Genomic DNA, 13,834 nt, shown 5'->3' on the forward strand with positions numbered 1-13,834 from the left:
ACGTATTGGTTCACATTCATCAATTATTTTTTGTTTAGAATCCTGCAAGCATGTTGGCCGACTAACGTAAACACGTGATTTAAGATAATCCCAAAGAAAAAAATCTAACGAGTTTAGATCCGGAGAACGAGCGGACCACCTCCGAAAAATCCGTAACCCGTCGATCATAGTGGGGAGGCATTCCATCTTGTTGAGACCAAAAATATTTTGTGGTAACTGGCCATTTTTTTTGCAGGAATTATTTGGTGCAGGAATAATTTGGTTTTTTAGTAAATTTCAATATTTTCACCATTCAAATTTCTGGCTATGAAAAATGGGCCTATTAGTCAATTTTGAACAATTCCCATCCAAACATTCAACTTTTGTGGATGCTGGGTATGTGCTTCAATCATCTAATGAGGATTCTCATTTGACCAATACCTACAGTTATGGCGGTTAACTGTTCCATTTAAGCAAAAAGTTGCCTCATCGGAAAACACTACATTACTTGCAAAATGTTCGTCATCGTTACAGATGTCCATCGTTCGTTCGCAAAACTCCAACCGTCGCGCGTCGGTCAAAATCATCACCTGACAATTCTTGAACCACTTGTATTTGAAACGGATGATATTTTTCCATTTTCAATATTTTCCTTACAGAACGTTGACTTATTCCATGGTTTAGTGACAAATTTGTTGTGGAAGTTTGAGGTGATTCTTCTAAATCAATTGAAATATTTTGTTTAATAAATTAGTTCGTTACAGTCCGTGGTATTCCAGTTTTTGGCAAATTTTTGACCATCCCAGTTGCATTAAAACGTTGCAATATTTTAGTAACCCTGAACGTGATATAGGCTTTCTTTCAGAATGCAAATCAATTAAAAATATTACACACCTCTTCATGAGTGTGTTCTACATATCTAACACGATCACCATAACCGATTATTATTAATACTTATTTCAATACGATCTTTTTCAATTAAATGAAACATTTTTAATACAACTTATTTTTGTCAATTAGTTCAGTAACAGTTACGTACTAACTATAATACTAAATTCAAAAAGTCATACAGTGAATGTAAACAACAATTTTAGATGGTCATTTATTTTTTCTTCCAAATTTGTTATGTATGAATTAAAAAAAACAAGTTCTTTAGCAAAAATATAGAGGGTGTCCCATTTAAAGTAAATCATTTAAGGGTATTTCCGGTGAAACCGGAAGTGGAGTAGTAACAAAAAATATGGCATCAGATGCCCTTTGTGTCACTGTACTTGCATGCAAAATTTTCATATGTATTTCAAATGTTTCATAAATATTGTTCTTTTTGTTTCAAAGATATTTTCTTGGTTCCATTCTATATCCCAACTCAGTATACATATTATCGATATAGCCAAAAAGATTCAAGATACATCTTTCATAAAAAAAAAATGCTTAAGGGGGTAGGCGCATAATTTCGGCTCCAATTTTTCGTATCCTGAGAACACTAATAAGTGTTTTTGAAAAATTTAAACGCAGAATGAAAGACAACATCATTATCGAGGGTAGAAAGTCCCTGAAAACTTCTATAATATTTATTTTAATAAGTTACAGGGATAAAAAAGAAGTCAACATTTAGTGTGATTTTTAATTTCAAATATCTCATTCAAAAGAAACTTATTGTTTATTCTAAGGAGCTTTCAACACTCGGTAATAATGTAATCTTTCATTCTGCGTTTAAATTTTTCAAAAATATTTAGCAGTTTTCTCAGGATTCGAACAAAATGAAATGAAAAAAAAAAAATTCTAATTGCTATCAAGTGCCCTAGTTTCTTTGTATGACTCTAAATGTAGGTTATAGGTATTTGGATAAAACAAGTCACTATTTTGTACTGATATTTTTTAAAACTCTTCTAGGCACTACAAAACTTAAGTAATCTATAAATATCCCTTTCTTTTCAGAAGCACATAGAGCTTTAGAACTTCTAGAGGACTATCATTCAAAGCTCACAAAACCTCAAGACAAGCAACTGCGATTAGCCATTGAACGTGTCATCAGGATTTTTAAGTCGCGTCTATTCCAGGCACTATTAGGTAAGTTTCATACATACATTTAACGTATTATTGTAAATTTTTTTAATATTTTTTAAATGAAAAAAAAATCCATGCAAATGAATGTCTATTTTGGATCTCATTTAATATTGTAGCAATAAAACGAACGGTTTGTATTTATATATGACTTTATTAATTTATTTATGCAAGTTTACTTTTCAAACTCTAGCTTAAACTAACTGTATTTACAAAATTCGTGTCGTTATATACTCTATAATAGCCGTTATTTCTGGAACGTTCTGTCTATATCTAGTTATGATCGCGGCATTCGGTTAGTTGCACATTGCACGTCCTCCTCGCCGCCCGCTGCATCGCGTCTTATCACGAACCATCGATATTGTTCTGTCTGTGTGGGTATATGAAGAATCTGTCTGTGAAGATTATCGAATAATAAGCCTTATAAGCCATCTCCTGAAAACTTTTTTAAAAATTATACATAAAAGAATATATAAAAAGTGTGAAGAACACATGACAAACACACAATTCGGCTTCAGGGATGCATTGGATACTCGAGAGGCACTTTTTGCAATACAAGTTCTCTTTCAAAGATGTAGAGACGTGAATTGTGATATATATGTGTGTTTTGTTGATTACCAGAAAGCATTCGATAGAATAAAACATGACGAACTGATGAAAATATTAAATTCAATTGGTCTAGACAGCAGAGATCGCCGTATAATAAACAATATCTATTACAAACAAACTGCAGCTGTTAGAGTAGGGGATCAGTTAACAGACGACATAAAGATAAAAAGAGGTGTGCGACAGGGATATATATTGTCCCCGTTATTGTTCAATACATATTCAGAGCACATTATGAACCTAGCGCTAACCGACGTAGACGAGGGAATACTTATAAACGGAGAATGATTGAACAACCTAAGATACGCTGATGATACTGTCATTTTTGCAGACAGTCTTGAAGGTCTGCAGACACTTGTCTCCAGGGTGGCAGAAGTAAGTAGCAGGTTTGGGCTTGATTTTAACATCAAAAAAACCAAATACATGGATAACCGATGGAGCGTGTGCGTTGTGTGCGTCGATAATTCTTGCGTCCGATTTATGCGACGAACACGTCCACACTAGCACAGTTTACTTCGAGCACGCAAATATTTGCGACGAAAAGCTGGTACGCATGAAAAATTTACTAATGCGGACGCGCCATAATGCGGAATAAACAGTGGGAAAATATAGAACCGGATAAAAGTAGAATTCTTAACAACAAAATTATTGGAAAATTGAGCACTACACTTGTACGGTCATGTTAAAAAAAAATACGGCCACTAGTCCATAGGTCGCCAAAAAGAATGATGGAATTGAAACCTCCACTTTTGGATGGAATTGGAAAAAGACGAAGTGACTTATATATAATATAAGGGATTATTTGATGGAAGGATATCTCAGTGAAAGTGATTGAACCCTGTGGTGGTTTAAAACAACGAAATCATAATGCCGAGAAAGAAACCAAGGCCTAAAATTCTATCTTTAATAATTTTTTCCCAGATATTTTTTTTTAAATATTGAGTATTCCCAAAATGTTGTAGTATTATTGTATCATCCAGTCAGGATTTTCTGGCATCCAATACCGACACATTTATATGTTTACGTTGCTGTTGCCGTCCGATATTTTTTTTGTAAATTCATGATCATTTCATAGAATTCTAGTCTATGATCAAGATTTTCTTCATATTCCGTATTATAATCTGAAAATCATATATCGGATGGTTAAATATTATATCCACTCTATTCTTCTTTATGGTGTCGAAGCTTGGACTTTTAATGTGGACTTAATGAGAAGGCTGGTGAGCGGCCGTGGGTAACGGCATAAACGCTGGCCTCATACGCCAGTAGACGTGGGTTCGATCCCTGCCAAAGACAAACCATTTTCATTTCCAATAATGACAGGAGCCGTCTCACCGTGCCTCGGAGAGTACGTTAAGCCGTCGGTCCCCCTGGGCTAGTGTACATCGACACTAGTTACTTGAAACAGGGTTAAAGATGTAATTGGCGCTGGAACTATCCGAAAGGATCTCCCCGGCAAAAATGCCATACGATATTATTATAATGAGAAGGCTGGAAGCTTTTGAACTGTGGCTTTTTAGAAGAATGTTGAAAATATCGCGGACCGATCATATTACGAACGAAATGGTTGAAACGTTTTACATGTCTGCTCAGATGGGGATAGGGATAAGACTAACTACAAGATTACTGGGGGGGTCGAAATGGAGCTAAAGTGAAAGGAGCAAGCACATAAAGCCTCTTTGCGAGACGGCAGCTCATGTTTTGTTGGTGGCGGGTCGTGGAATCGTTAGGGGGGTGAGAGGGTTTAAAGAAGACTAACTACCATAACCAAATAAACAAAGGATACTTACACAGACTAGAGGACTTTTCTACTATTTAAAAATGGACGCCGTTCGAAATAAATCCTCTGGTTCATTACGGGGTACTTACTGGACATATTCTGTACTTACGGGTACCAATTGGGGGACATTTATTGTATATTCCTCGTTTGGGCTTAATCGGGCTCTCTTTATCCTCAATATTGGCTTCTATGCCAAATTCTTTTTTTTTTCTACTCTAAAACTTATACAGTTGCATCAGACATCTGGTTAATAACTTTCCAAAGGGTTATACAAAATAAAATAGGTACATTTTCAAAAACATTTATTTCAAATCTCCAACTCTATTAAAAAAAAATGTTTAAACAGGAAATCAATGACTTTACTACAGGATAAAAGATGAACAACTACAAAATTTTTTTACATGATTTTTGTACAAGAAAATCTTCAACTTTAGATTATTTTTTTATCAATACAACAAAATTTAACTTTGGTTAGCAGTGTATTTCAAAATAAGATTTGACCTACAAATTTCATTGTCATTCTGCTGTCAAATGTCACTGCCAAAAATTACCATTGTGAAAGCAAAATATTTTCATAAAAAAGAATTTAAAATTTTACCAACTGCTAATTTTACTATCCACTTGGAATTTAATCACTGTTAATTTACAATCAAAATAGTACTGTACCTTTTTTAAAATGATTCTTCACACATGAACAAAGCAAACACTTTCATGTGTCAATCTTACAGGTGGGTGGGGGGTGGAGCTTCTCTCTCACATTACTGGGTGGGGCACAGGGCTTCTTATAGATGAAAACAGGCTTAAGACAATGGAGACAGGACGAAATTGGGAAACAAACATCTCACTGGGACATCAACAGGGGACTCTAACATGGAAACAGGAATAGAACATCACCACACAAGGCCGGCCATCAGCTACGCAATTTATTTGTACTACGTATTTACATTTTCACTACAAAAACCCAAAATTAGGGAGTGAAACTCTCTACGAGCACTCCTCAATGGTCACCGAACAATTTGCAAACCCTTCACTTGATCTCACATAGCGACAATAACTAATTGATGCTGGCAAAGTGGTGATTTTTGTGAGTTCCACCGCTGGTTGACATATTCCCAGCTCAGTAATCGATGTGGAAGTGATTCATGGGCTGCGAACTCAATGGAAAAAATTGGTTCCATATATATAGTGAGCTTCCGGAATTAGAGATGGCGACACATAATGTAGATCGCTAATATATGTGGTACAAGGCTAATTGAAAAGAAGAAGAATATTTGACAATTGAATTTTGAGTTGGACAGTGGTGTTTATTTTGTAACAGCGTTGCCACATTCAGCAGATTTCTACTTTTTGGATAGATTTTTGATATATTTTTTTTTAATTCTAGTAAGCAATATTTTTTAGTAGGTTTTTGGTATACAGTGATGAGCACGCTAATAACCGGCAAAAAAGCTCAAAAGATGGAAAACATAATACATTGCGAAACAAAAAGAGATGAAACTAGTGGAGGTGGAAATTATCGTTATAAACGTATTAATTAACATTACATTACATAGTTTTCCACCTGTAGACGTCTGTGACAGGAGTATTTTATAAAATTCTACTCTCACAGTGACAGTTGTCATACCTCTGATACGTCTAAAGGTGAGAAACTATGTAATGTAATGGTATTTTAGACGTTTATAAAGGCCGCGTCTCACCATCAAATAATTTGATCAAACAGTTTGAGCAAACCTGACGTACTTGAAGAAGTACGTCAAAGTGACGTCACAATTGCAGTTTTTTTGAAATTCTAAAAATCTGTGCTCTCACTATCAGTCTAGTTTGATCAAATTTTTTGTATTGAGTTGTCTAACTTGTTTGTACTTTATTTAAAATTAAAATTTTTCATTATTATCCACAATGAACACTCAGGATGTGACGTCACTAACTGTCACTTTCAGTTTGCTCAAACCAGTTTGATCAAATTATTTGATCGTGGGACGCGGCCTTAACGATAATTTCCACCTCCACTAGTTTCATCTCTTTTTGTTTCGCAATGTATTATGTTTTCCATCTTTTGAGCTATTTTGCCGGTTATTAGCGCGCTCATCACTGTATATCAACATTTTCTGTGCTATATGCATTATGACTAAAATGAAATTAACTCTTTAATAGTATTTACATTTTTCACATCTTGTTACAATTTCCTAATGTCATTACTGAAAATAAGATTCAGGACGTAGGTATGAATACAGAGATTAGAGAAATGAAACTGGAGTCTGATACCAAACTTTCTTGTTTCAAGCAGCAGTGCAGTAGTGTTTCGGATAATATTTATATAACGAAGAGTTTTGACATTCGGTTCGGTGAGGCTATTAAAATTAAGCTAACCACGGAAAACTAAAATATGTATGTAAAATGTAACTTTGCAAAAATAATGTGTTTACCCGTTTCTATTAACGTAAAATGAGAAAGATTTTTTTCCGGTTTTAATCGTATTACAACTGATGATCGCAATAAACTTTTGAATAAATAGTTATTTATGATATAAGTGTTAAAAGTACACGTTTAAAGCACGCATGTGAGTACACAGTTTGCAGAATGAGCGAAGCGAGTTCTGCAAATTCACATGAGTGCCTTAAACATGTACTTTTTAACACGCATATCACACAATATTTTTTCTACAAACGTAATTACAGGACAATATCTACAAAAACTTTTACTTGAACTTGACTGACATTCCATTTTTATATTTTTTTGACATTACATCAAATTGCCGTATTGCGGTCAATACGAACTGCAGTGCCTTAAAATTTTTAAAGCACTAGTTCCTTGAAGTAACATTTTTAACGCTCGTATGGAGTGCTAAAAATTGCATTTTTCTACAACCACTATTCAAAGTGCACTTTTCTGCACGGTTTTATGTTAGCAAACTTGATATTTTCTCACAGTATAAGATATTTGACATTAGTGTGCAGAGAAGTGACGTTTCTGTGCCGCAAAGTGACGTTTCTGTGCCGCAAAGTCCTTTTCTGCACAGTTGACTACCTCATTCTGAGTAACGTTATATTCTGTTTACATCCGTGGACTACCGCATTCTGAGTAACGTTATATTCTGTTTACATCCGTGGTTAAACTTTAGACAAATATATAACCTATAAGACAATTATTATATTTAACTATAGCATAGAAACTAAATTATGGATGTTACAACTGTTTTATTTTACAATTTTATTCTTATTAAACATTTTATAATTATCAAATAACCAATAAGGATTTAGCAACCTGTGCAAGAGACGTCGAATGAAGTAGGTTTTGTGTAAATCCGTGACTGCATAAATATAATGTCAATAATGTGTAATAATTGTTTAAATTTAAACAAATTAAGGCAGTGCATTAATTTTTTAACTGATTTCTGTGCAATTTATTTAGGTATAAGGAATTTAAATTGATTAGTAGGTATTAATTAAATACAGTTTAAAATTTATCACATAGGTACCTATTATAATTAATCGTCGTTTGGAAATTGTGATTTTTATTTTTAGGAAAAATTGTGCTTGTAGAAAAAGTATAGTGTGAAACACGTGCAGAAAGGTAATTTCTCACTCGTTTGAATTGCGGCACTCGCTTGCGCTCGTACCGCAACTTTTCAAACTCGTGAGAAATTAGTACCTTTCTGCACTTGTTGCACAATATACTATTTTAACACGGTTGTAGAAAAAAATGTATTTTCATGATTATTTGTCAAAGAAGGTATGAATGAGGTTGGGAATTGTACCAAATTTGATCCAGACATGCATATGTTAAAATCAATGGATGACAAAATATTATATAAAAATATTAAATATAAAACTGATAAAAATTAATTAAGTACCTAGGTCATTTTGTTTCCCTGTTAAAATATAAAAAAAAGTTTGGTTTTTTACATTCACGTTATACTTATTTATTTCTAGTTAAGTTAGCTGCTGTTTTTATTATAAAAAAACCTAAATTATATTCAAATAAGTTAATAAAGTTTTAATTCTTGATTTAGTAGATTTTAGCCAAGCATGCAATATATTTCCTAAATAAAATACGGCAACGTTGTCTTGTATTGAATTGAGTGCGTCATTTTGTAATTGTTGTGTTGTGTATGCGTTTTATATCAATTTTATACAATATTTGTGTATTAAGTTTTTATCCCGTACCCAAGTGATTAGTGAAGTGAATGTTTCATATTTTAGTTATTAATAGACATTTTTACAGTGTATAAATTATTTTTCTTCCCTCAACTGTGCCTAGTTGTTTCCAGGTAATGTTAATAATTCCTAAGGTAGAAAGACAATTATTTTACATTATGTTATGAAAACAATGAATTCATGTCAAAATTTATATAAATAATAATTATTACTGTCATTTGTTGGTTTCATTATTGTTCTTACATACATACTTATCATTTTTTAAATATAATCGCTGCTCATGCTAAATTCTATGTTTGTGTATGTTATTAATTTTTCGTTTTTGCAATAATTATTTTTATTTTTATGGTTTCTGTAATAAAAATATTTTTATTGCAAAAACTAAAAATTAATAATGCACATTATAGAATTTGGTATGAATAGCGAAGCTTCCAAAACGGTACAGATATCTTCCCAAAATGTTACAGAGATCTTCCAAATCGTTACAGAAATCTTCCAACTGTAAAGGCTTAGTTGGCTTCCAAAAATATCGACGGCGTTGGAATATGGGACCAATTTGGCCTATAGAGTTCCCTATCTACCTCACCCCCTAATCTATGAAGTGATTCTTTTCGGCGGAGTACCTAACCTTAGAGAATTCTTCCGCGTACTTGCCGAGTAATTGCAAGCTAAATTCGCCCTTAATGATGCAACTCTGCAAGTTTGGGACGAGTCCAATAATTTTTTTCAGGGGGAAATAAGTACTTTTCCAACATTGCGTAACAAATTGAAACTTTCAAACAGGGACGGCTTTAAAATATTTAAGATAGGATATTTAATTAATGTTGGAGTTTTTTCAAACGCCACATGGTGTGGCACATTGTGAAAAGAGACAGAGAAATCTTGACCACCATTAAAAAGAGGAAAACGGTATATTTGGGGCACATACTTAGAAATGATAGGTACGAGTTAGTACAACTAATTATAAAAGGTGAAATCGAAGGAAGAAGGGGTCCTGATAAAAGCAGAATATAGAGACGAATTTGCAATGGTAAGTCAATAACCTTCATTAGAGTCGGCACTAGAAAAAGAAGAAGAAGACCGTGTTCCTAAATGAAATGCCCCATATATTTAAATATCAGTCAAAAGGGAATTTATATATTTATGTATAGATAGTGAGTCTGTTATTTGGAATAAATTCAATATCTCAAAAACTAATCGTTTTTTTTTAAATTGCTCAGATCCGTCGATTAGTATTTCAAATTGTCCTTTTTGACATACAATAATAATGTATACAGGGTGTCCCGATTTAGAGATATGACGTCATCGTTGAGATCCTTAAATGACAACACTGTCAGTTTGATATCTATTTTGATAGGGATGTAAAGTTATACATAACTGCAAAATTTCAAATTTTTATTCCCTACCATTTACAAGATAATAAAAAATAACAAAGTTATGAAAAACAAGTACCTAATCAAATAATAATTGAATTTAATTATTTCAATTAAGCAAATGGTCATAATGTTGCCCATTGACCATTTGACAATAATTGAGGGCAACATTATGACGATTTGCTTAATTGAAATAATTAAATTCAATTATTATTTGATTACTTGTTTTTCATAACTTTGTTATTTTTTATTATCTTAGTTATGGTAGGGAATAAAAATTTGATATTTTGCAGTTATGTATAACTTTACACACCCTATCAAAATAGCTATCAAAATGACAGTGTTGCCATTTAAGAAAATTAACGATGACGTCATATCTCTAAATTGGGACACCCTGTATACATTATTATTGTATGCCAAAAAGAACACAAGCTATGAGAAGTGAAGCAGGTGAACTGATAATGATGGAAACAGAAATCGTAGAGCGATGGAAGGAATACTTTCGAAATTTACTAAATATTGAAAGTGAGATGGAGGAATCAGAGACTACATATCATTCTGCAGATGTGGAAATACCACCACCAACACTCCAAGGAGCAAAGAATGCAATAGCATCTCTTAAAGATCACAAAGCACCAGGAAATGATGGTATAAATGGAGAATTGATAAAAAAAGGAGGAAACGTTTTACATCAAAAATTGTATGACATTATTCTCAGAGTATGGCAACAGCAGAAAATGCCTAGAGAATGGAATGGAAGCGTTAAAATACCCATACATAAGAAGGGAAATAAAGAGCAATTCCGAAACTACAGAGGCATATCGCTTATTAGTACAGCGTATAAGATTCTATCAATTATCTTACTAAAGAGACTCACTCCGTATTCGGAAGATATTCTAGGCGACTACTAATGCGGCTTTCGAAGTGGAAGGTCAACAATAGATCAAATATTTACCATCCGACAAATATTAGAAAAAAACTGGGAATTCAACCGAGATGTACACCAAATCTTCGTAGATTTCCAGCAAGCATATGACTCAATAAAAAGAAGCAGACTATGGCTAGCAATGCTAGAAATGGGAATACCAAGAAAATTAGTGCAGCTCACTCAAATGTGCGTGGCAGACTCATATGCACAGGTAAAGATAGGAAACAGAACATCGATGCCATTTAGTATAACATCAAGGCTTTGACAAGGAGACCCTTTATCACCATTGCTATTCAATTTGGCTTTAGAATACGCAATAAGTAAAATATCGTCTGAACTAACAGGGGGATTCGCAAATCGAGGATCAAAACTATTGTTGGCCTTTGCCGATGATCTAGATGCAGTCGCTCATTCTACAAGAGACGTAAGAGAGGTATTTTCACAGCTCGAGGAGGAAACAGGTAACCTGGGCCTTCAAATAAATGAAGAGAAGACGAAATATATGCTGGTGACCAAAAATCCAAGACCAAGAGTTAGGCAGAACGTAACTATTAATGACCACAACTTTGAAGTAGTAAAAGAGTTTAAATATCTGGGAGCAGTAATCACAGAGGACAATCACATAGAAAAAGAGGTCTCAGCAAGAATAGCTGCGAGAAATAGAGCATTATACTCCCTATCATCATTATTAAGATCTAAGCTGCTGAAAAGACAATCTAAATTAAGACTGTACATGTCAATTATTCGCCCAGTTGTTACATATGGGAGTGAAACATGGACTCTACATCAGTGAGAAATAAATAAATTGCTGATATTTGAAAGGAAAGTCCTCAGAATGATATTTGGTCCTCAAAGAGATGAATTGACAGGAGAGTGGAGAAGGCGCCGCAATGCTGAATTGGTGACTCTATATGGTACTGAAAACATCGTCAGACATATAAAAGCTAATCGGATAAGATGGGCAGGTCATGTAGTAAGATCAGAGGAAGACAGAGTGCTAAAGACAGTGTTCTTCGAGAGACCAGACGGTAGAAGATCAGTGGGCCGTCCCAGAAAAAGATGGAAGGATGATGTTGAAACCGATCTATCTAGGATTGGGGTACAACAATGGCAAATCGAAGCGCAAGATCGCAGACGATGGAGGGCCATAGTGGATGCGGCGAAGACTCACTCCGAGTTGTAAAGCCAGTCAAGAAGAAGAAGAAAAAGAACAATTTGGAATAATACTAATCGACGGGTCTGAACATTTTTTAAGAAAACGATTAATATTTGAGATATTGAATTTATTTCAAATTACAGACTCACTCTATATATTATAAATAAGTAATCCCCTTACACAATTTAACAATATTGAATAAAAGAACCTTATAATTTAACTCCAGTAGAAAATATGTCCTGTAATAGAAAAAATACTGCATTGCACCAGTTTTAGTTATCAAAAATGAGGTCAACTGATTCCAGTGCCTTATTAATTAGATCTTAAATCTATAAAACATCGAGAGTAGACATGTCGTCTGCCGACCGCGGCATCTAGAAACCAATCAAGATTTCGCCGCTCACCTAAATCCACTTTTAATCTAATTGGTAATTAGGCACGAAAGCTTTTAGGGGTAAACCCCGACATTATATGCCGTGCATTTGTACCTCTTTCTAATTATTGTGAAGCATCATTAAACGGCCGTTTTAATTAAACGTCTCATTAAAGAGGCACATGCAACTGTATTATGGGACAACAATATCCCAGTATCTGAAATAACACACAAAACACAAATGGTATGCGGCAGTTGTTGAAACGGTTGTTTGTTTAGAGAAATGGCGTATTTTTGCAAAAACTAAATGTATGTTCTTTGTTAGTTGCATTGAAGAAAAGTTAATGAAAAGAAAATAAGTACCTGGCTCACAGGTATTGAATAGACTGCACACATTATACATATGGCCAGTAAAAAAGTTTAAGCAGATATTGGGATATAGTCTAGGAGCCAGACAGGCTTGAGTATGCACTTCATGTCCTCTCTCAATACCTTGTTTTGTATTTGTTGAAGTTATACTTCTTTAGGCGCGATTTGAGTGAATTTTAATATGAAAATCCTTAGTGCCGGACGCAGGCGCGTTATACCTTTGCTCTGATTGGGTGTTCAAATGACATGTCAAAAATTATCCAATATGGCGGATGTAGCGCAGCTGTGGTGGTTTGTTGTGGTTATGGCTGTTGCGTTTTCAAATTTGTGAGAAGAGAAACAACAGACAAAAGTTAGTTAATAGTTATACTGCCTTTTTAAATAGTTTTCGTATAAATTTTTGGACTTATTAACATAGAAAAGATGCCCGTTACATGCCAGGTGAGGAGTGTGGAAACCCATCAAACAGAGAAGTGGAATTTTATTCTGTGACTGCGGTTTTTAATCACAAAGTTACTGATAAAAAACAATTATCTTGAAGACGTAGAGATCTGTGGATAACATTAATTACGCGGGACGATCTCAAACAAAACTAAAGAATCAGAGAGTCCAGTCTATTTTATGCTGGTAAGTGTTTTGAAAATAGCTTATCAAATTTTGTTATGACATTTAAACATAATAGGTCTGGATCCCGCGTATGAAAAAAAAGTTGATTAATAGCAAGTTGGGAATTTGTTAATAGCTTAAGGGTGTCTCGTCGGACAAACTTTGATATATGGGAACACTGGAACAGGGGCAGTTTTAATTGTGGAACAGGTTAAAAATTTGGAACGGTCAGACCACAAAAACGGCACATTTATTTTGTCCGGCAGAACGGACTTGATTTCTCCGAACAGAACTTAAACTTAAAATGCAAAAATCAGACTGCTATTTATCACCAAATGGGCGTTTTAATGAGTGGAACATGTAGAATATGTCAAATGACAGGAATTATGAAAGGTGATAAATAGCAGTCTGATTTTTGCATGAGAGTTTAATCTCTGTTCGGA

General features: G+C 34.1%; 1 protein-coding gene across 1 annotated transcript in view; it reads left to right on the top strand.

The window, feature by feature from the left end:
* Window positions 1–9,091, top strand: part of LOC126880985 (disks large 1 tumor suppressor protein-like) — a 170,001-nt gene extending 160,910 nt beyond the window's left edge. The window contains exons 2-3 of the mRNA XM_050645067.1: window positions 1,918–2,049; window positions 8,994–9,091. Coding sequence (XP_050501024.1) covers window positions 1,918–2,049; window positions 8,994–9,091 — 230 coding nt within the window. The remainder of the gene's footprint in view (window positions 1–1,917; window positions 2,050–8,993) is intronic.
* Window positions 9,092–13,834: the final 4,743 nt, after the last annotated feature.

Source organism: Diabrotica virgifera, chromosome 2 (genome assembly GCF_917563875.1).
Source record: "Diabrotica virgifera virgifera chromosome 2, PGI_DIABVI_V3a".
Lineage (NCBI taxonomy): Eukaryota > Metazoa > Arthropoda > Insecta > Coleoptera > Chrysomelidae > Diabrotica > Diabrotica virgifera.